This window comes from Apteryx rowi, unplaced genomic scaffold (genome assembly GCF_003343035.1).
Source record: "Apteryx rowi isolate R43461 unplaced genomic scaffold, aptRow1 scaffold_1, whole genome shotgun sequence".
Classification (NCBI taxonomy): Eukaryota; Metazoa; Chordata; class Aves; order Apterygiformes; family Apterygidae; genus Apteryx; species Apteryx rowi.
In genome coordinates this window covers 693,089-717,110 of record NW_020447196.1, presented here as the reverse complement: position 1 = coordinate 717,110, position 24,022 = coordinate 693,089, and the positions used below count along the sequence as shown (strand labels likewise).

The 24,022-nt window shown below is 34.9% G+C and overlaps 1 protein-coding gene across 1 annotated transcript in view; it reads right to left on the bottom strand.

Moving 5' to 3' along the window:
- Positions 1–24,022, bottom strand: part of ABCC12 (ATP binding cassette subfamily C member 12) — a 49,497-nt gene that overhangs the window by 5,034 nt on the left and 20,441 nt on the right. The window contains exons 10-26 of the mRNA XM_026059673.1: positions 23,172–23,320; positions 21,265–21,372; positions 19,445–19,717; positions 18,774–18,845; positions 17,507–17,631; positions 15,706–15,778; positions 13,558–13,761; positions 12,050–12,184; positions 11,862–11,952; positions 10,056–10,145; positions 8,738–8,853; positions 6,031–6,234; positions 5,008–5,234; positions 3,473–3,610; positions 1,666–1,852; positions 344–433; positions 22–211 (exon numbers count right to left, since the gene is read on the bottom strand). Of these exons, the coding sequence (XP_025915458.1) occupies positions 22–211; positions 344–433; positions 1,666–1,852; positions 3,473–3,610; positions 5,008–5,234; positions 6,031–6,234; positions 8,738–8,853; positions 10,056–10,145; positions 11,862–11,952; positions 12,050–12,184; positions 13,558–13,761; positions 15,706–15,778; positions 17,507–17,631; positions 18,774–18,845; positions 19,445–19,717; positions 21,265–21,372; positions 23,172–23,320 (2,472 nt within the window). The remainder of the gene's footprint in view (positions 1–21; positions 212–343; positions 434–1,665; positions 1,853–3,472; positions 3,611–5,007; positions 5,235–6,030; positions 6,235–8,737; positions 8,854–10,055; positions 10,146–11,861; positions 11,953–12,049; positions 12,185–13,557; positions 13,762–15,705; positions 15,779–17,506; positions 17,632–18,773; positions 18,846–19,444; positions 19,718–21,264; positions 21,373–23,171; positions 23,321–24,022) is intronic.

Below are 24,022 nucleotides of genomic sequence, written 5' to 3'. Positions count from 1 at the left end.
AAATAAAAATCTGCATCTTACCAGAGCCTGTTCTTCCAACAATACCAATTGTTTCTTGACCATTAAATTTAATATTTAGGCCTGTGAGAACCAAAGGACTGTTTTCTCTGTATTTCATTTGATAATTTTTAAATATAATTTCTCCATGACTCGGCCAACCTTTGGGAGATTTCAGTGATTCCGAATGTTTTGGAGCCTCAGGAACACACGTCTCAGGAATGGGGAGGGGAAAAAAGGTAGAATACTTAATATATCCACTTTAATAGTACTGTTATTTTTTAACAGAGTTCATAATATTTATATAAGTTGTGGTCTTTCTACCACATTTATAGGTAGCTCTTACCAGGACATACTGCATTATCTGTTCAACTGAAGTAAATTTAGCATCTGTCTCTGTTCCTGTCCTTACACATACTTGGAGAAGTCCGCTCAGCTATAATTTAAACAGAAAAAATTTTTGGTATAACTGTTGGAAAATCACCTCTTGTTCATTTTTATCTATAATAGCTCTGTTGAGGAGAGAAAATTGAACAATCAAAGTAAAAGGATGCTTAAGAGAGTGAAGCAGTACAAAAGCTTATCAACAACAGAGTTCAGTAATAGACCCTGAGGCAAATTCCAAGCTATTACAACTGCCTGTGGAGACTGCCAAGCTGCAGGAGCTAGAAAAATATCTTTCACAGTTTGATGAGAAATCCTGTGTTTTTTCTAGCCTCAGTTCTTACTGTTAGGAGATGTTCCAGAATCAATAAAATGCATTAGATAGTATATTTACTGTGAAATTTTAACTAAATATGTATTTTTAACAACATTAATAATCCAGCAGCAATGTTCTTATAGTGTATTTATTCCTCTTCCATTAATTTTAAGTAAATATTTGAGTTTTAAATATAAATAAAAGTAATGGACTGAGGTGAAAAAAGGCTAAGGTGAAGAAAAAAAGCTTTTTGCATCTCAGGGTTTTATTATGATTGGAAATACTTAAGTAGCTGCACTGCAAGCGGCAAAATAGTTTAAAAAAAAAAGTGTAGCTTAAGACTGTAAAGTGGGGATGCTTTTAAGACAAAAATAACTTTTGCTTTTATTTCTTTATGAAGAAAGCAATTCTAATTCCTTTTTGTGCCCATGAAGCAAACTATGATTCATTTTCTCCTATGCATTCTAAACAAAACTAAGTTATATTTCCATATGCTAAACACCTATGCGAAGAACAATTACTTATTTTTGTGTTTAATAGTACACAAAGACCGTAATGACAACTGGGACATACTTTGCTAAATTTGAAGAAAGTACAGTCTTGGCTTTGCCCATAATGAAATAGTTTCAATTTCATTTAAAAAAGATATTACAATTGAGTTTAGCAAGCTATAACGGTGAATTTGTGTGAAATGAAATACATATTCAGTAACAATGAAATATACATTAGCTACATGTACAACTTGTTGTACAAAAGCTCTTTCTAAAGTATTGACTTTTATCTCTCGCCTCCTTTTTCATTGCTTTAGCTTGACATGCTTGCAGAATACTGTCTGATTATAAATAGGATAGAATATGGCCCAAGAGAATATAATTCTTGAACTGTATTGTATAAACATTGGCTAACATAAGAAAATTACATGTAGTATTGTAATTTAACAAGATTAACCTACAAATAATTTGTTTCACCTGGATGATATAGGATAATGTCAAGCCTTTTGATGCAGCACTTATGGAAGGAGGGCTCAGAACAACAAATAGAGCCACGATCAAAGTCACAAAACTCATGAGGATATCCATTCTAACTGCAAACCAGCGTAATGCACAATTGAATAACAGAAAATGTTTGGCATTTTCATTATTTAACTTTTTAAACCTGTAATGAAGGCAAAAATGAACATTCAGTTTTACATAGATAGGTTTTAACATAAATGAAAGTTTCATGCCAAGAGATGAAGTAGTTTKTTTTTTTTTTTTTTTTACTATAAGCTTCATGAATGCTTTTACTCGTAATATTATGCAAGCACAGCTGCCTAAAGTAGGCATGCCCACGATTATTACAGATTTATGAAGAGTCAGTTTACACTGCAACATTTTCCAAGGCAAGTACTATAATTCTGAGGAGAATCCTGCAGGTCAGGCATTCTCTCCGCTCTGCTACCATATGATGAAGATGCTTGGATCAGTGCTTGTCACTTTGGGAATATACTTCATAACAGGTGCTCTGTTTCCAGCTCCCAAACCTTCCCATATTAGTTTAATAGAGGATCATTCTTCTTGGGTGTACTCAATCTTCTGTCTCTTTAAAAAACAAAACCAGTTTAAACAAATCCCCTGTGATCCATTCTCTAATCTATGCTGGGCCAGTGGGCTCTGGACCTGCCTTCCTCCTCTCTTTGAGACAGTTGGCTTCCCTGAGGAGACATGCAGCGGTAAAACCCCTTTGTGCCCAAATGTAGGGATGGCACCTGTAAGACAAGTAAGATGAAGGGGAAGGGCTGGACCTCCATTCTTGCTACCTGTGTCACGTCACACTAACACTGGGCCATGTGAGGAGGCATGTCTCAAACTGGACACAGTTTGAGAAGGACAGCTCCTGCCCCAGGGCTAGGGAGTACAGGAATCATTCTGCATTCCTGTTGGCTGTGCAGCAAGGAGCATCATAGCCTCTCCCTGGCTTTGGAGGAGGGAGAGAGAAATGGCAATGGTGKGGAGCAGCTGTGAATGTGTGAGTTGCCAGAGGAGACAAAAATGGGAAGGATGGGGGCTACTGCTGTTAGATATGGAYCTGTAGTAACCAGTAGCCCTGAGAAATTTAAAAAGAAGTGTTTCCCCTAAGAAGCCCTGGTGGAACTAAAGAAAGCAAGGAGTTGTGGTGGGCTAGATCACTGATCACCCACTACATGTCTAAAGTAAGAGTAATTTACAAGTGATATTCCTTTTTGCGACTCTGTGGACCATAAAATAAGAATGGCTAAGAGAACTTCCAGGATTTTGTCACCTCTAGACAATGGAGCTATTGTCCAGTTTGTGACAGTGAAAATCAAGCCTGCAGGTTTTGTTCTTTTTCTGTGTAAGTCTCTATTGCTTTATGAACCCATTAGTGAGAGTCATTGAACCTTATCTCTTTAAAAGGGTCTTAGAGATTGCTTAAAACTCAAAAGTAAAAGCATATGCTGTTTTTGAAAATTGTCACAGTGAGATTGGATGTTTAATGTTTTTTGTAAGGTTCTGTTGAGATTCTGTAGTGGAAACCGGTAGTATCCCTGTGGCTGCCCATTTTCTAAATATAAAAATCTACAGGATCTTTGCAGCTTGTGTAGCATGATACCTTTGGTAAGACCCTTCTTTTATCACCTTGTCATGGTTTCATCAAGGTCACAGGGGATACCAGCCTACAGTATCCACGGTCAATTGAATCTGAAGGCAGTGTTACCTATTTAAATCAGAGCCAAAGTAAAACAAAGAATATTTAGTTGTATTCTATTTATCTTACTGGTTGATATAGCTGTCTTTTTTGTCATAAGCATGAATTACACTGAGACCTTGCACGGAAGAAGTTATATGAGACGACAGGGGTGATCTGCTGATATTTTCCATTCTTTTTAGTTGTTGGATAGTTCTCTGAAAAATTCTGTAACACAACAGAAACACAGTGTACATGTTTTATATGCCAGCAAAACCTGTGGGTGTAAATCATAGCTAATAATTTGATAATGACACTGCTGCATGCAAGTGATTTGAACTGAAACTTTTCAATGCCTGTACAATGACAGCTCTTGGATTTGTGCTCTATAATTGTCTGTATCTCCCAAGAATGCTTAACTATGCTACAGTCTCTGCTTTGCTTTTTCTTATCAACTGACTTCTACTTTCAATTTAGAGAAAATTGAGACTATAACCTTATCTCTTACTTCTAGGTTTTAAAAAATTTTGCACCCTCAGAAGCCAATAAGAAAATAGTCCCTATATTTCCTGTGTAGAGGACAGCCTACTGGCTTGCACTTTCAACAAAGAAATAGTTTAGGTATCTATCTATCTATAGATATTTATATTAGCTTAAAACACCTGTAAAAGCTAGAGGTATTTGAATGGTAGCTACCATTATTTGAATCAGTACCCTTCAAGTTATCTCAAGTCACTAGTTTGTTGAAAACTCTGACCGCACTTGCCATTTCATACCTTGTTTCTCCTCAGGTCTTCCATGAAGTTTGTAGTATGGAAGAATGCTGCTAATGCACTTTCAGTCCTCAGAATCCCCTGTCATATTTCAGTCCTCATAATGCATTAGTAATGAAGGAATACAAGATACTTGCCCAGAAAGTATTTTGTTTCATTTCGCTACAGATGTATTATGAATAATGAAATCTGACAACACATTTTAAAAATTGAGAGACTATAATGTCTTGCATATTTCTGTGTGCATACAAGAAAATCAATGAAAAATACTGTAATAGTATATTGTCGAAAGGGGAGAGAAGCTTGAGGAAAAGCAACACACCTAATCAAACATCTGTCTTTCACAAGAATTGGAAACTCTGGGGCAGTGGTTGAATGTGAGAAAGTGTCTTTGAATTATGATAATTCCTGCATTGCTGGATGCTGCCTATCATGTGCTACAGCATTGAATTCCAGCTGCTTCATTATGCCACTCCTGCTAACCTGGCCTATTTCTGGGTCTTTGATAGCTATAGGGCACTGGGTGAAGAGACAGTAGTGGATGACGTCTCACTCTGTAATCTCCCTCTGGACAGATAAAGAGACTTTTGTCTATTAGCAGAAGATAGTTTAACCAAAGACTGAATGTAGTCATTTATATAAAAAGCAGAAAATAATTGACAGCTTGCCATTTTCTGCCTGATGTGCTTGCTCTTTAAGATACTTGGTTCTATAGTTCTCAGCTTCTGATAAGCCTTTACAAAAGAATCTGAAGCTTAATAATAAAATACAAAAGCACACACTAAATTTCTACAGGTCAAAAAATAATTCAAATCACTTAAAATACTTTGAAAGAATAGTACATCAACTTACTTAAAAAGAAGAACAAAAATAATAGCTATGATAGCAACTGCAATTAGAAGAAAAGGAAAAACAAGGGCTATTATGACTAGAATAAAGAAGACCATAAAAAACTGCTGCAAAAAATTCTCAGCGTGAAATGGAAGGCTYACATCCAATTCATCCATATTATTAGAAAAAAGGTTCATTAGCCTGCCAGTGGGAGTGGTATCAAAGAAACTCATTGGACTCTGCAAGATCTGTGGATAAAGGGAAAGAGCAGAATCAGATGGTAGTCTCTTTTACTGTATTTAGAATTTACATAGTGAGCTTTAATCTTGGCTAAGATTAAAATTATAGGAGTAGCAAACAGAATTTTATTATAGCTTTTATAACATCAGTGTTTATAAAGCAGCCTTTGAAAGTAAAGTAAAGCTTTTGAAAGTAAAATAAACACGACTTAAAGCCTTTTTCTTTTTGCTTTTGTAAGTAAAAACAAAATAAATGCACGAGAGTCAGGATATCAAGGACTTAATGATTTCAGAGCATAATCATACTACCTCCACTCAGCTGTTCTGCGACTTGTACCGGAAAAATAGTGCCTTTATGTTTTAGCAAATTAGAAGTGCTATGTTCCCTGTATAGATCCAGGTTGACAGAATACTAGTTTCTATTTACAGAGAGTTTTTCACTGTAGAGGGTTTAGACATTTTGTGAATATTCATTATTAAGACGTTTTTATAGGTAGTATTTTTATAATAACAGAAAACCTGATCTGAAGGCTTGGATTCATCTAATGTGTCTCAGATAGCTATAATGCAGATTTCTGCATCTGAGCCAGTTACCTAAACTCTCTTTATGGTCACTGGTGAAAAATACACACTTTTAGAGATTTGTTCATCTGAAATGTTTCAGGTATTTTATCTCAGAACAGCATGAATCTCATTTTAGAAGTTTCTCTTTCTCTCCATTGACTGTGAAAGAAGTCTAGATAAAATAAATTAATATTAAATAAGTATTCTTTACTAAATATAAATGGAAAAGTAGTTGCTTTACCTTACAAAATAAACTATCATGTAGTGTAGAAGAAGCCTTTAATGTTGTCTTTGTAAAAACAAACCCTTTAACGATGCTTAGTATGATCATGGTCACCATGCTAATTCCATAGATTAAGAGAAAAAAGTGCATTGTAGGGTTATCTGAGGTGCTTGCCAGCACAGAAGTGCCTTTTGCTTCATTATCCAAAAATTGGTAGTTTTCCTTTAAAACAAAAAGAAACAAAACGATGGTTTAAACCTTAGATCTTTGCTGATACAATGATAAACAGCTATCTAGCTCATAGGAGTGGAGGAAGACAAGGCACCTAAAATAGAAAGTACCTCCTCTTCTCTGCTTTCTCCTGAAAATTCTTTTGTGTCTGAGGGAAAAATATGGGATTTTCATGCACAGTAAATTTCTTGATACAGCTCTCTTATCAGACAGATGTCATTTTTTATTGTAGAGTGTTTTTAAGATTTTGTCAATTTTAAAGTTCATTAAATTTTTGTAATAATTTTGCAGATGTATTAGCTCAGTACTCTATAAAGCTTTACAGTGTTCAGTTCCACCATTTAAGAACTGTGTTTTGACCTATATTTAAGTTATCTTCTTTTAATTGACTTTCCATTTGATTTGGCTGTTGATTTTTCCATTTTCATCCATATTAAATGCTTAAAGACTTTTCTTTAGGGTTCTGAATAGCCTGGTTATTTGTGCTATTTCCTCCACTAAACAGAGATGTTTCACAGACAGTATAAAGTTAACAGTTATAGGGGATAATCTTTTTGAGCCTTTTAAGATATATCTGAGCTCCTTGTTGTTGTAACAAGTTTCAGATGGCTGTAATGTATTTCGGATTGCTAGATATCTCTTCTTCCAGGAATAATATTTTTAAAGCTTCATGCACTCCCATTGTATCTGTCAAATTATATGAATACCTTGAATTCAGAATTTTGCATAGGGTAAGCTGCAGGTGTTTTCTAAAACCCACCCTTGTTCAGTTCAAAACAGGGACAGTTGTCAGAGTTCTTACTGTGATTCTTGGGGAAAAAAGGGTCAAATGGCTGCAAAGAAGTGAATGGAATATTTTTAGGAGCATTTTAATTCCTCCTTTCTGGATATAGTAACAATCAAGGTAGGAAGAAGAAAAAGATAAAGTAAGGAGAAACRCTGAATCTATCCAAAGAGCCTGACAAAGGCATCCATCTATAACAACATTTTTAGTCTGTTATTAAATAAAACAAGTATGTTATTAAAAATATCTTTTACTTTTTTCTGCTTATGGTTAATTTGCATTTCTGTTTCATCCTTTTAGGAGGAAAACAGATGAAGCTGAGAATTTTGTTTTATAGTTCTAATAACAGTAGACTGACATTAATATTGTTAGGGGTTACAAACACAGGATATTGAAATTTTATTCCTAAGTTGTTTTCATGTATATTAATATAAAGTTGGTGAAAGTTTTGTAGGAAACCTACATTTGGGGATGAAGTGAGCTGACAACATTTATTTTGTAAGCTTTTAATCAGTAACAGGGAGAATGTTTGTAGCACTAGGTAAAGTTATGTTTTGTGCTTGCCTTACTTGCTTTCTGCTGCTCCTCTCAGTAGCTAAGTACCTTCTTAAAGCATTTTTCAGTAGTATTTAGAAAAGGGGAAGGGGAAGTCAGTGGACTATCCCGGTCTAAGAGCTGGCTATATGATGCCTTTCAGAAATATAGTCAACTGATTTGCCCAAGCGTTTCTTTAATAATCTCTTACGTGGTGGTGGTGAGGGGGGTGCATTTTAGTACGAAGTCACTCTTAATTCATGATAGCCATCTGAAATCTGATTGCGTTCTGTTCAAATCAGTACACTGATTACAGATCAGTGCATGAGTCCTGTCTACAGTCTAGTGTGGGAAAGTGCAGAGACATAAATAATTTACACAGCTTTGAACTCCTGAAAAGCATGTCCCTATATGCTAGTCAGTCAACTTTATTCTGTACTGCAGAAATTAAAGAAAAAAAATGTCAGTGACATTTTAGTTATATGAATCAGTGGGCAGGAGAGAGATGAGAAATGAAATCCTATGCTTTGGGGAATACAAAAGGAGGATTCCAAAGGAACCTGTAACTGTGGGAAATGTATGAGTGTCCAAGGCGGTTATTGTATAAATACAGTTCTGAAAGGATGATACAGATTGAGTCTGTGGAGACCACAGGAAAACAGGAATGGCACATTGGAAGGGAGGGAGAAATACTGAAGAAAGCAGGGATATAATACATTAACTTGGAGAGAGCAAAGTAGTTGTAGTAATATAAGCTAAGTTCATGTATAATAATAACGTAATGATAATAAATAATGGATAATAACATAAACACTGATTAACTGTAAACAGTGAGCACTGTGTAAACAGTATTAACAGCCCAGGACACTTTAAGAACAACTTCAGAAAGATCCCAGGAGAAGAGGGTGGCTCTGAAAGGGAGGCACAAGAGGTTGACAAAGACCATAAAAGAGGGATGTGCAATTACTGAGATGGAGAGGAATTAAGATTAATAAAAGATTAATCTGCAGTTGTAGCTGAAAAAAAGGAACAGTGCAAATGCCCTAATTCTGTAATACTAAGTATGTTACAAATATAAATAAAATAAAATAGATTTGAACTTTATTGCTCATATTGCTCAAATATGTTTATAACCATCCCTCTAAGAATCAGAAATTAACCATAAAATTATTACACTTGTGCACATACCTCTGAGTCTTGCTCTACCCAGAAACTCAGCCACCAGTTACTGAAGGCTGAAGAGCCGATCATCAGCATGAAAAGGAGCACTATGAAGGAAGATAATGTGAAACCTAGAAATGGAACATAGCACCAAATTGATGGAGTAGAAGAAATTTAACACATGATATTTGTATAATCTGCTGGATAGCTTTTCAGCAGAGATGTTATTACTTAACTCTTACCTGTTTTTCCTTCCTTATACGTGTAGAACTTCCAATTACAAAAATGGGAATGGGGAGAATAATTGTATAATTCTTTTTTGCTTAGTGACATTAATTTAAATTCTGCCCAAATAAAATCTTAATAAAAACATCAAAACTTAGTTCGTATACAGGGGAATATCTAACTTGGCATTTATCAGAAGCATGCCAAAGGAGCAGACTCTTTGGTTGTTGCTCATGTTAAACAAAATTTTTCATGTGAATATACATCTCATGCATGATATACTCTTTCTGAGTGACTTTTCATTAAAGTAATGACTGAGAGAAAATATTTTGTGAGCATATTATGAGAAATGACAGGACGTTGCACAAAAATCCTGAATCTTTCTAAAAGAGCCAGTGTTCAGTCAGCAATACACACTGGGCCCAAATCCAACAGAGATTCTCAAAATTGATAATGCACCTGTAAAAATTTGTTAGATGGGTCTCAGTCCTCTTTTTAGAGTGCTCAAGATCAACAGAATAATATCATATGGATAAAGAGCACATATGCCATTAAATAACAAAATATTTCTAAATGATTCTAGTTTGCAATTGCCTTTAAACATGATCTCATATCTGAATACCCTGGAAATATATCTATCATATCTGAGTTTCACTGCTGACTTCTTACTATAATGCACTTGATCAATACCAAGATGTTCCAGGTTTTGATAAGATCTTAGTGAGAACCAAATGTAGCTGCTTAATTTTCACTCTGGCTGTGCAGTGTCTGATTTTTCTATATTTTTTTCGATGATTTTTTTTGTTAAAAGATTTTTCTTTAAAGAGGAGAAGGAGGAAGCAGTCTGTCTTTCTAGTTTATACATCTTTCAAAAGTTTGTAATTTTTTTTTTGAAAAATATATTCTTTAATGTAGTATGGTTGTCACATTCTAATAAAAATTAAAGCAGGTATCTTTAGCTGAAACAAAGAACAACTCAATTTGATACTGTGCACGTAAAAGGTTTGGATGAAAGGAGTAGAACAGAGACCTAGTGAACCCTATTTTTAAAAATGCAATTGTACATTGAAAAGTGAAAATTTAATAGAACACTATTTGCCTAAGGTACCTCCAGAAGCTTTAATGTAAGCATGATAGGTTTTCCATGTCACCGAATCTTCCTGTTTTTCCTCTTCTTGAACAAGTTGGTTTATAGGAGCTGCAATACAAAGAGAAAGTTCTTCTTTGTAGGACTCGATGTGGTCATTTTTGAACCAATGTCAGCCAACATTAAGCATGTTTTTAGCACAATAACCAGAAAAAAGAATCTTTGTGTTAGTTGTTTCATAAGAACATCTGTCAAATATACCCATTCATTCATAGAATCTGTGCTTTTGCTAAATGCTGCTATATGGTAAATAGCCTTTCTGGTTTTGTAATGGTTATTAAATGACTAAAGATTGTGATAAATTACGTGTATTTACTAAGAATGGTGAGTAGCTTTTAAGTCTGCATGCAAAACTCTGTTGATATTCCATTTCTCCTCCTCATCCCTGACAAAATAAAATATCAATAGAAAGGAATGCAAAACCCAAGTTTTGTTCCAAGTAAGAGCAGTTATAAACCTATTTTCCCCCTTAGTGTTTCTGAATTGAAGTAGGAGGGCAGAATTTTTATAGCTAAGAAGTGATTTGTCTTCTGTGAAATGACCCTTCAAGCTAGAAAAAAATAACTGTGGGATGGCGTGATAGATATCTTCAAAAGCATGAGCGAAATGAGGAGAGTGGGTAGGAATTCAGTGTTCAGTACTTTCCAGTACAATAACTGGGGTGCCTGAGATGAAGCAAACCAAGCAAAAGGAGATGGTTCTTCAGGCCATATGCAGTAAATCTGTAGAAATTGTTGTGGATGTTTTACATGGGTTCATATATAGGCTGGACAAGTTCACAAGGAAGAAATCCATTCAAGATTACTAAATATTCAGAAACTACAATTGGTTCAGGAAGGCTCTGATTTGAAAATAGTTGAAAGTTGGGATATATCAAGAGAAGTACTATGTATGCTTGCCATATTGTCATTCTTTGCTAGGCATCCGCTTCTGGCGGATGTTGGAGACAAGGTACCAGGCTAGAAGGACTTTTGATCTAACCCAAAATAGCCAATTTTGCATATTGGTACTAATTGTACTTTCAAAGTGTCCTCTGTTTATTTCTACTGCAAAATTTCCCGCTCCATGTTTCTAATCATGGATGTATTTGATTAAGGGAACCATACTCTCCCCTCTCCGTTCATGTTTTGTGTTGAAYAGGACCTGTTAACATTCTCCGAGGGTGTTTACCAGTTCAAGCCCTGCAATTTATATAAGCAGAGACAAAGTTCATTTGTCAATCTTGATGGAGATTATGATCTCCAAGTTGCTCAGATGACTGAGAAACTTAAATTGTGTAACTTCAGTGCCCCCCCCCCCAAAAAAAATAGTAGGAGTTTGAAGGATTTTAATTTTGGAATTAGGTAACTTATGTGGCTTTTATGTTTTTAAACACTACTTAAGCTAACCCATAAACCAAGACAGGGAAAAAGTAGTAAGACAGTATCTGTTCTGAGAAGTTTATAATTAACGTGGGCTGAGTAGACTAAGGAGGAGATACAAGCTGTGCTGGGTGAAGGGCATGTTTTGAAGGGCTCAGTTCCTTTAATTTCTAACATTTGCATACTTTCAGCTTCAAACTGAGTTTGTTTAAAAACAGTGATCTGGAAAAAACCTGGAGTAAAGTGTTTCTGTGCAGCATACCTGCATTGCTTCTCTCTTGGGGTTCTTTCCTTGGTGCCTTATTTCCCTCCTCAGACATATCAAAAACTACAGATATGAAACAATAATTGATTAAATAGCCTTTTTGTACAGCATATCAACAATTCAAATTTTAGTGTATTTTACCGTAATTTTCAGCTCCTTCATGAGAACTTCCTGAGATGTCATTTTTGTCTTGCGTTTCTATAAGTGACTCAATAAAAATGTGTTTTGGCTTCTGAAAGATAGGATGAATGTGCGTATGAAACTTGAAATACCATATTCTGAAGCATGGGAATAGTGGTGTATATTTAATATGAAAGGGTAACTGTTACCTTTGCTTGCTCCATATGAAGATTTTCAATCAGCTGAGCATAGTGTCCGTTTTTCTGTATTAAATTTTTGTGAGTTCCACTTTCACATATTTTTCCATCTTCTAATAAAATTACTTCATCACAGAATTCTAAATACTGTGTTTTTATAAATGTAAAGTTAATTCTGTAAGTATTGCAATTGCATGGAAATAAATGCAAATATCTAGTACTTGCAAATGGAATGATGAAAATTAGCAGTTTTCATTTCAAAGCTCAGAAAATTTCTGCAGTTTGGTGATCTTTGCTACCATCATGTAAATGTCTATGCTCTTATCTGTGCTTCACAACTATATGCATTAAAAAACTGTTTTTAACCAGCTTTCTGATATAACCAGTTTCATTGTAAAGATTCAGCCTAAATGATGAAAACAGAGTAGACCAAAACACGTCTGTCCTTCTAACCAACATGTTCTTGCTCTTCCATTAGATTGTGCTTAATAAACCATGAAGGCAGTTGAGAGAAAGAATTACAGAGAAGCTATTCTCACTCTGCTTTCCTAGTGCTTATTCTGTACAGAACTTGGTTTAGTACAGCCAAGTGATACCAGCTATAGCTGCAAGGTCTCGACATTTCTCTTAGACTGCCAAAAYGGAAGCACGGTTTCATGCCACTCTTCCATGTGTTTTGCCCTCCACCAATCTGCTCTGTCAGATTCTGGAAGGGGTAACGAAGCAAGCTGGCTGCTGTTTGTCCTGCAGGGCCAAAGCTGTCCTTAGGCAGATAGGAGAAATTTCAGGTGTAATTGTGAACTTAAATATCTGTGCTTCAACGAGATACTGAGAAAGTTGAGATTCTGGTGTGGTGCTGGCGTGAGGGGTTCAGCTGTAAGTGGCTCAGCACTGGGGGCCTGTCTGAACACAAGTCTTGTTCTGCCTGTCCACTCAGGTTGCAAGTTTGAGTCCAGGATCGTGTTGGGAACAAAAGGAGAATCGGATCAAGCTAGTGTATAAGTGAAAAGGAAAACAGCTGTCAGCAAAGGCAATGAGTTTTAAACCTTTGCTTAAATTGCTTTGGAATGATCAGTGGAAGGAACCCACATAGGAAATGGTACTAGTAAATACGTGCTCTCATTTTGAGATGTGGTTTTGTCTTGCTGATACAACTGAATTATTTGGTTTTCAAAAAATGTAGTTGCTTTCCATTTAATGATTTACCTTTCAAAGCATTTGTATTCTCTAAAAAGCACTTAAAGACATTTACACATCTGCTAACTGTCTTTCATGGCCATCTGTTTTATTTCACCATTTCCTGAAAGGCACTTGCTCTTAAAAAAAAAAAAAAAAAAAAAAAAAGACATTTCCAGTTCTTATGGCTGAAAAGAAAACTTTGAAAACAAATGAAACAAATGTAAAGCACTTACTTGCGTATATTGTTTTAAGAACTATTACTATTTTATGAAAATACTTATACACTTTTTATACCACAATATTCGTAAGTGAAAGAAAGTTGAACTCATTTCTTTGTTTACCTGTAGCTGATGAGTTACCAACAGTATTGTTTTTCCTTTAAGGGCCTCTTCTATGCATCGTTCAAAAATATGCTTTCCAACGTGTGCATCAACTGCTGATAGGGGATCATCCAACAAATAAATATCTCTGTTGGCATAAACAGCACGTGCTAAGCTGATCCTTTGCTTCTGGCCACCAGAAAGGTTGAGACCTCTTTCTCCTATCTTTAAATAGGAAGAGACAACTACATAAATTAGAGGACAGACACTCATGCAAAACACAGTATTATAGACGATAGCTCTGCATTTATAATTGCAATTGGTCCAGGATCTCCATTCACTGTAAGGCTGTGTTTTCAATCAGGTGAGGATTTACTTATCTAGAATAGTTTTAGCTTTCCRTTGAGCAGATGCATCACATCTCTCTCAAACTTTGTGAGGCTTGATTCTGTGACTCGTGTGTGTGTGTTACTGTGTTGCAGTTGTTGGCTTTCACACGTTCATAAGAGCTCTGTCACCTGTCTCTCGATCTTTGATAATTTCAGTAATATTGTGGTTATAAGAAAGGATTCCTTCACAGAGAGATAGGCATAACCTGATTGACATGTCCCTGAACCTTATGGGAATCTGTAGCAAATTTAGACCTTAATTTCATGTCTTTCTAGTTACTTCAGTTATTGCATCTTTTGAGTCCAGGAGTCACTAAAATGAAGAATTGTAGCAGAATGTCTCTTCAGTGTAGTGAGATATTGAAAAAAAGAGTGAACCTGTCTAAAGCTACTAATGGACTATCTTAACAGTGAAAAAGGTGGTATGGGATCTTTTGTGTATAGTAGTACCTTCCATTTAAAATTATTTCAACACATTCTACAAACTGGTTATTACTCGGGCAAACTGCTGCATGTTTACTAATACTTTGCACGTAGTTCTTAATCTGTTTTAGCTGGAGCATGTGAGTTTTCTTGTAGTTTTCAAAATGTTTCAGAGGATCAGTACTTCTCACAGAGATGGTCACCAAAGAAGTGGTAAAAGGAAAATGGACAGAAAGAAATTGGGTAGAAGGATTCTTCATATCGGTCCCCCCAAATCTAGCAGTTTTCTGGATTCAGTACAGCATTTGATCCAAATCTTTCTGAAGCATTTCAACTTGTGTCTTGCCCAAAATGGAAATAAGAATTCAGCATGCAATCAACAGTTTCCCACAAGGGACACCTAAAGAAATTAGACTCCCTCAAAGGGGAGTCAAAAGGGGTGGAAAATGATGTAACTTGTTTAGATATCTTTCCTGCTGACAGCTACTTCTCTAGCCAGTGGAAAGAAAAGACCTTTCGCAGAGCAGGTCAGGTCAGTAACTGACCTATTATAAGCTGACAGATAATGTCTCCAGTGCTGAAACTCATTTTCATTCCACCACAATTTCTGAAAGAAAAAGATGAAATCTCAAGGGGAACAAAGTGATTACGTAACAGGGTGCTACTATCTTGTTACCTAATTTTGGGGCTGATCATGTTAGTATTTGCTGTGATTATGAGAAGCAATGATATCATTTGAAATTCATGTGGGTTGAGTAGTTAAATTAGCTTAATCAGTCATAGTATAATTTTCTACTGTAAAATTTTTCATCTGTGCTTTGAATCCTTAAATGTAGACCAAGGATTAGTCACTTAAAATTGCAGCTAACTTCAAAACATTTGAGATTCTTACATACATGAACAGAAAAACAAAAGGGCAAAATTCATTAGTTAATTCACCATTTGGAAAGAACAATCCCAACATTCAGTAACAGACTCTTAGCAGGTGTAATGTGGTATAGCTTCATGCACTTCAGTTTATGCCCGCTGAGACACTGGCCCTTGTTAGCTGACCGTAAATGCCTGACACACAGTAACCAAGCAAATCCATGGAAATGCTGGAACAGCAGAAGGGAAACGATCATCCTCCTGAGTCTGCTAACAAGAGCTTCTTGTTATAAAGACACCAGTGAACTTCTCTCTATTATCATTACTCAGTTTTACCRTTTTTGTTTCTTTGTGAGGATGTGATGTAACTTTATTCACAAAGGTGTAAGAAAAATCTTAAAAGCTATCCTTGTTTCACTTTTATTCCTTCTTCCTCTTTCTTAAATGGCAGTATAATTGCTTATATTTTAGTATGTATAGTAGTACTTACTTCAGTCATATCTCCATGAGGAAGAATTTCCATATCTGACCCTAGGCTGCATACATTGACTGCATAATTGTATCTGAAAGTAAAAGTTCAGCATTTTTTATTTCTCATCATCTGAATAAAACCTTGGGCATTTTTATTAATTATTGCATCTGTGTTCCAAAAGTGTTCTGAACTGTACAGGTATATGGCTGAGTCCTTCATCTAGCTCTCTTGTTTCCACTGCGTAAAGTTGCAGCTGTACCATGCTGTCAGACCTGTGCTATTGTGTCTTTAATTCTTACTATGATGTTCTTTATGAGAAGATATACATTGCTGCACTTTCTAGCTTACGTTTTAGGCAAGGATCACTGCATCTGAAATTCTGACCTCGCTTACAAGCCAGCAACTTACTGACTTGACATGAGATTTCATTTAGGATTTCTCGGACTTGACTGATAACGTATTATCAGTATGCTTATTATTTTGTTAAGCTAAGCCCTGGATCTGATTCTAATTAACACTAAGAACTTCTAACTCTGCTCTGGAATTGTAAAAATCCATAAAATATGAGCTGTGGGAGGTAGAAATTTAAGGAAATGAGTCTCTGTCACTGCACAATGGAGTATCCTAGATAGCTTTAAAGACAGATGTAGTTGAGCTGCGTGACCTATAACCCCCACAATTTCACTTTGTTTCAGAACCCAAGCTAATAAGTGCGCGATGCCACCTGACTGGTGGGTGTCCTAGCCAACTCAACGCTGTGTTGAGGGGGGTTTCACTGTGCCCCTCTGGGTCCTCTTTCTCCTTTGGATTTACATCCGTGAGCACTCCTGGAGTGGACATTTAAGCAAATTACATCCTTTCTTAGGGAAAAAAACACCCTCATCCTGGTGTTTGGAACAATGAAGAGTAGATTTCTTAATGGCCAAGACTTTTTTGGAATATGATAGCATCAGGGATAAGTATTAGGAAAGCAAATGGAAACTTGCAGGTTTTAAGACATCTGTGCAAAAGTATCCTACATGTAAAATACCATGATTGTACAGTATTAGTTAATAATTTGGGAACTCATTTTGAATTTTTTAGGATGTTTGTTGTTTAGCTGATGGCAAATTTAACGCAGTTGTCTTCTCTCTGACTTGTATGCTGTTGCATTTGAAGTTTGAACACTGCTACATAGCAGTAGGAATAAGGTGTGATACTTAATTTTTGTGAATGCAAGACCAGAAGACTGAAAATATCCAGTATTCTATTAATTGATTGCTTTAGATGTATAAAAACAATTTAAATTAACTGATAAACATTATCACTTGGTTTGCAAAGTTCAAGTTCCATGTATGAGAAATGTTTGGAAACCTACATCCTTTATCATGTTGAGACTGAGAGTATCAAAGATAAAATGCTGCCTTTGAGAGTGTGACATACATCTCTTTCTAGTGGTGACTTGAGAGTTAGCATCGTGGGAAATTGTATTAGGTGTTAATGGCTACAGCATGAATCCAAAGGTTCAGCACATGGAAAAACTAAAATGCATTTAGCTTCTCCTGGTGTATTAAAAATATGACCATAATATGCCTGTTCTTCCAGCAGTGAAGATGGAACAAACGCGTGAACCACAATAAAGGATATTGTGGAAGTCGATTATCAGCTTCAGCTTTCCTCAGCCTGTGGGGCTGACTAACGTATGTTCAGATATTTGTTCTGATTATGTATTTTAAAACATGCAAAAAATATAGCCACAGAGTCATGCATACGTAATGGCTTTTTAAGCCTAATTGTCAGAAATTGTCAGTTGTAGAGATATTGGTAGTCTGGCATTTACCTTTGCTCATTGTATTCTTCTCCAAATAATATATTTTCTCTTACATTTCCATGAAATATAAAGGCTTGCTGTGATACATAAGCTAATGTTCCATCAACAGCTACTGTCCCATCACAGAGGTTCATCTGAAACATCAGTTTTGTACTTAAGAAAATGTTTTCTATTGTTTTATGATTAATCCTATAACCTGACTTGAAATATTGGAGAATTAGTAGATAAAGCTATTTTACACTGATCTTACTTGAATTTAAGTACCTTGCAGTATAAACAACAGAAATTTTAAAAGACACTAAAGAAGACCCTGAACTTATATAGGGAATTTAGTGAAAAATGTTTGCAACCATTCCTCTTAGGCTGTAGTTTGCAGCTTTTGCTAGCCTAGGGCAAGTAACAGTCTGCAGGCCATATCGTTTGGCTCTCCTTTCTCTCTATTTGCTCTTTGGTCTTCTATGGCCTTTTTTTTTTTTTTTTTTGGTAATAGCCTGAGAAGTGCAGGAACATGAGTGCTGTAGAAGATTTTAAGCATCAGTAACTGTAATAATTATTAATATTATGTACTAATACTGCTAATAAGTAGTGTTAATTATTGCTTTGCGAATTCTTTCCTGTGTCTCCTCTTTGAATATTTTTTCCTGTACAGAATATATGAGGATCAATTAGGATCTCTACTCCAAAATTTCATATGAAAAATCCTCAGTAGTTAAAATCAAAGTATCCTCTGGTAGCTTCAGGTTTATTTTACAGATTTATAACAGAATTCTGGTTTTGTACCTTTCCCAGTGGAATTCTCAGGTGACCAGACTTTCAGGCTCCTAAATGAGCCAATAAACCCAGGTAACACAGAATATTTTGGAAATATTTCAATATTTTAATAATATATTTAATATTTTAATATGCAACATTTTAACAGTTTCCTGAAATAAAAAGTTGTTAGGTTTTTCATTCTATCCTAATTTGAGAATTCTTTTTTAATTACAAAAACTCAGATGGAAATTATTGATGCTTTCCCCAGCCTGATCTTGCAGTAAGAGCTCAGATCTTGTGAAGGGCAGGTTATTTAGACTCTGTAGACTTGGGTATTTAATTTTAGATTAGGTTTTAATGATAAAATCCACTTAATATGTTTTTTAAACTTTACTGAGAATTTCACATCATTCTTACTATTTTGAGTTTGGTTACTTTTTGTGCTCACATACAGCTGTTTCAATTCTGTATGTGTCTTTTGCATAAGGAAAATGAAAGGAAAACATTATAGTGACGTACATACCTGTCCTAAAATAGCAGATATTATTGCGCTCTTTCCACTTCCAACGTTTCCACAAATACCCACGATCTTTCCCTAAAAAGAGGCATATTCTGAAAATGGCTAAGCTGCATTTATAAAATAATTCCCATCCTATCTTTATACCCCCAAAGACAAAGTTTAAAATGTTTTAAGTAGTTCAACAAAAACTTAAAAAAAATAAACTGAATATATTGAGACACTTGAATTAATGCAATGACGTGAGTCTTTTTGAAGTCTGCTTTTGTGTGGAGTACATAGCATAAGAACATGATATTTCATTGAGATAACTGTTTAAAATTTCTTTTTATGTCCACAGTTGTAATTTGTAAAAAGCAAACCTGCTACTTAACTTGACCAGTCATATTCTGTCCATGCACAGCATCTGGAAAAATAGGACCTTGATCCAGACAAAGTCTCCAAGTTTCTATTATTAGCAAATAATAATACTTACATATTGTTATTCCTATTAAGTACATCAGAGAGAAATCCTTAGGGAAAAGAGCTGAAAGAAATGCAGGGATGGGAAAGGCCAGTCAAATTTTATGACCTGTTATTTTTTAGAGCAATGAAAGGCAGTGGTTCTGGGTGGTGAGCCAGAAGACTAAATCCGTGTGGGTTATTGTGTTAGTATAATTTCTTTAAGATGTACCTACTTTCTTCACAGTAAAGCTTAAGTGCTGCAAAATGGTAGTTGTGCCGTTCTCTCTTCCCATCTCTCTAGGTAATATCTGAGATGGTGGCTCCAAGTCTTGTTTTGCTTGATTTTTATGGACACTCTTTGTGTTCATAATGTCATCTCTATTTCTCTTTTCACTGTGGTTATTCAGCTGTTCCCAAGACAATGTTGCATCTTCCATTATTATGGCAATTTCTGAATTTTTCAGATTACTTACATAAATCGGAGGTATTTCAGTTACAAGAATTTTCTAAAATAAGAGAGATGTAGTTAAGAATGCTATTTATTAAAACATGAAAAAAAACATTAATTCTTTGCTAAATCAGTACAGATATGATTTCTGCTTCCATTGTGGTCAAATGTGGTAAAGATTCTGGGAAAATGATTTAATATGTCAACATCATCAGTACAGAAAGTTGTTTTCCCTGCAGTGGGAAGAATATGTTACATGTACTGCAGCAGAAATAGTGTGTCAAGATGATCCTTAAGAGATTTTCATTCTCAGCTTCAATAATTTATATAATTTCAATATATATTTTAGCTTTTTGATGCCATAGTTCACTTAGTTTAGCTTAATTAATCTGATAAGAAAACTTCATCTTACATATTAATCGCAGCGTCCATTGATAAAGCCTTCCTGTTTGTGGAGCACCATCATATAAGTATTTAGAGAATGTAAAAATATTAGAAGGGCCAAATCTGTGTTGTTCAGGAGCTTAGACATTGAAATAATTTCTATATAACAGAAATAAGTTTGTCTGTAATTTTTAGAAATCTCTCTTCTATTCAGTGTCTCCAGTCAATTGATAGGCCTGATTGTGCTCTGTCAGATAAGGCATTTTTCTAATAGTTATATTAGGGGAAATAAAGTAGAAGAAATTCAGTCAATTGTCTTACAAAAAGTTAGAGGAAATCCAGAATTTTCAGTTGTGTGTAATAAACTTTACCTGTAATGTAGTATAGTATATGAATTATATAGGAATATGTGTGTGCATGAGTATAGAGGTGTATTTTTAAAATTGATGGTATTCAGTAAAAACAATTACTAATTGATCAATGTGTTTGTGCATTTGTAGATACATATGTAATTTGCATGAATATGTCAGAAACACATTTCCAAAAATGTGTGAATAGTATGCACTACATATTTTCCTTTTGAGTGTATACCCACTGTGTTATCATAAAAATAAAAGTCATAATGTAATGATAAATTGTAGCCGTCACACTGTAGAGATATATGCACACATAGATTTCTATATGCATGTGTGTAAATAGAGTCACATGCTGCTTTGACAGTTGCTTAACACTTGATTTAATGGTTGTTTTTAGCTTAACTCACCACTTTAAGATACATTTTTAAAGCTTGCTAGTTACCCATGTATTTTTAAATGAAAGCTGATTGTTTTAGTTTTTCCTAAGGCTTCGCGTCATTAAAATTTTGTTCCTACAGCACCTCACCCAGTGACACCTTGGCCCTACTCTTAGTCCATGCCCTGTACTGAGATGCTACAGCAATACTAATGATAATAATTAATCATAAGTAATCTATCGAGAAGATGATGAGAGCTTCCTGTTTGGTAAATATTTTTAAATTTAATTTCATTTTCAGTTGTTCATTCTTTGGAATGAGATGCAAAAAAAAAAGTGCAGTTTTCCTTTAGCTTTTTAATATCAAAGCATCATTATGGTGCTTATTACAAAAAAACACCTAATTTGGGAAGTAGGTCTCCAAAACTCTTGACCTGAAGTAACCTATAATGTAAAAAAACTGTCAAATATATTAAAACCAGGATGTACCTTCAGTCTTTCTAGAGAAACCTTAGCTTCTGCTGCTGCTTTCACTGAGAATGGTAAGATTGCAACTGAGAACTTCATTACATTAAGCATAGCAATCACACTAAAAACCTGTAAAGGAAAAAGAGAAAATAGCTTGCTATTTCCAATAAACATTGAAAAGAAAGTTGTATTTGCGTTTTACAATATAGTGAGGAAGGATAAGTATATACTGTTCATTTGTGCCTTCTATTTAAATAAATGCATCCTGAGTGGTTAAATCTAGCCCAACCATTTATCTTTCCAAGGCCCTTATGAATATCTGAATAGCATTAGTCCCTTCATGGAGATTTTTGGAATGTTACTATATGATGATTCATATTCCCTGAGGCAAATTCTTCCTTGGTTTAACATCCCTGAATTTGGTTAGGTTAGATGAGGCAAGTAGTTGGTCCATTAACAATAACTCTTTCTGCCAGCTAATTCTTTGCCCATTTTATTATATTTGCAGTGAAGCTACGTTTTTTTTACCTTGCTCACAAGCTGCCTGTGTGATGTCTTATCAAAGATTTCACCGAAATACAAGTAAATCATGCACAATGCCCTGCTTTCCTTAGTATTCTCTGTCATTCCTTTAAATAAATCAATCGGGTTTATTCCTGGTGTTGGCAAGCATTTAGCTGCTACTGACATCGAAGTGAGACCTCATTTCTTCCCTATTAAATGAATTTAGTGTTTTTCTAGGACTGGAATCAGATTTACTGATTTGTTATTGATGGCCTCTCCTCAAAGAACTTTCTTCCAGTTTTCATACATTCTCGTCTGTGTAATTCATATGATTAAAAAAATGTATTATCATTTTTGCATGGTTCTGAGTTATTTCCCTAAGTAATCTTGGATGGATGTAATCTTTTAAGAGCAGATGGCTGATACATTTTGTTTTCCAGGGATAGATCAATATGGGAAAAATATAAGGCCAACATTTTCAGCAATATTTATGAGGTGCCAAATTGGAAATATTTTCAAGAAATTGATTTTTGAAAGGTTTTGTGTTCCATACCTTTTGAAAATCAATCCCTTCTAATGATATCCCAGATTGGGCAGCCCCAGAGCACTAGTTACATTTGAAAGTGGATCTGTCAAAATTACTGTTAGAAAAAATTGATCTGGATTATGAATAAGTGTAGTTCAGGCGTGACAGAACTTCAGGAAGCAGTCAGAATTGCAGTCCTACACAAATATTAAATCTCTTCCATGGGTTTAACTGAAATTCACGTTGTGTCATTTTTCCCATGACATATCAGATATTATATGCTCTCTTCTGAATTAAATAAAATCTTTCTGGTTCTTCTTTGTTTCTGTAACTTTTTTTTCATATAAATCCTCACTCATATATTGGAGTTACTATTTTTTTCAGTTAAACTCCCTATACATTGTTGTTTTTTTTTCTATTAGAATGTCCTTCATTGCTTCAATGTTCTGTCTGGTTTCTGATTTCTAAAGGGAATGAATATTTGCTGTTTGCAGAATAGAATATTGCACTGATCAGAGCTGAAGCCTGTGAAGAACCAGTGGATGATGAATGATCCCAAATGTACAGGTCTTTTTTTGTTTTTAAAAAAATATTTTAAATTCTTCAAAAAAACCATTTATCTTCATTTAGAATGTGCTGCAATTAGTAATCACCTTCATTTATCAACTACACATTTATCTTGCAGTATTTAACAGTAGTCACTCATGCTTAGTGGCTGCATGCAAGCTGCACAGGAAAGTAATTAAGCCACATTTATTTTAGAGCTATCCTTTAGTAAAAATCCCAAGGATAAGTGCATGAATTGAAAAGGCTGTAGTAAAAACAAAGCAAAAGAACACTCTAAGGTAAAAAAGCTAAAAAGCAAATGTCTGTTAAAAAAAGAAACAAGAAATCGTACAACTGATGCAGTTAGTTCTTGCTTTAAGATGGTATGTAAAGTAAATGTCAGGACAGTAGCCAGTGCTGATACAATAGGCGTCAGAGCAGAATTTACACTCTGTACATATGCTGCTTTTTCCAGTAGCTTCTTTTCCATATTTCTTGTACCTGTGAAATACAAAATTTTTTAAATATTGTAATATGAACAGCATCATACAAGACAAACGCTAATATTCTTAAGAGCAGGTCATTCTATGTGACAAAGTTCCTTTACTGATCCTACTTTTTGAAGTAGTGATTATTGGCAAGAGTTGTGTGCGTTGATCAACATTAACTCTGGCTATAAATTATATATATATTTTTATAACAAACAAGGCAAAATGAATATTCAATGTGCATCTTCCATTTTAAAAYAAAGAAAACACTAACAAAATCTTTTGAGTGAGTAAAATTCAGACTGCTGAAAATACGTATTTTGGCTTTTTAAAGTGTTAAGTGATGCATAATGGAGTAATAGAATTCTCAAAATAAGTTCTCAAGTTCTGTTAAATGTATATGGATTTTAGACTCCTCTGTTTTCATCAGTATTTTAACCAGTTTAATGTTATAAATAGTCTGTACAGAGCTAAATAAAGGCTTTTTGAAAACTGTTTTTCAGCTATCTTAGAGTATGCATTTTGCTTTGAGGTTTCATTTGTATGAAATTCCTAGCTCAGAATTACAGGAAATACATTACACAGGATTTTCTCCTGTAATCGACCAGTTTGCCCTAACAGTCAGGCTAAAAATATAGCAGACTGATAATTTGCTTATTTGGTCACATTTTCGTAGCAGTTGTTACCTTTGCTAACTCTATTAAACTAAGAGGGG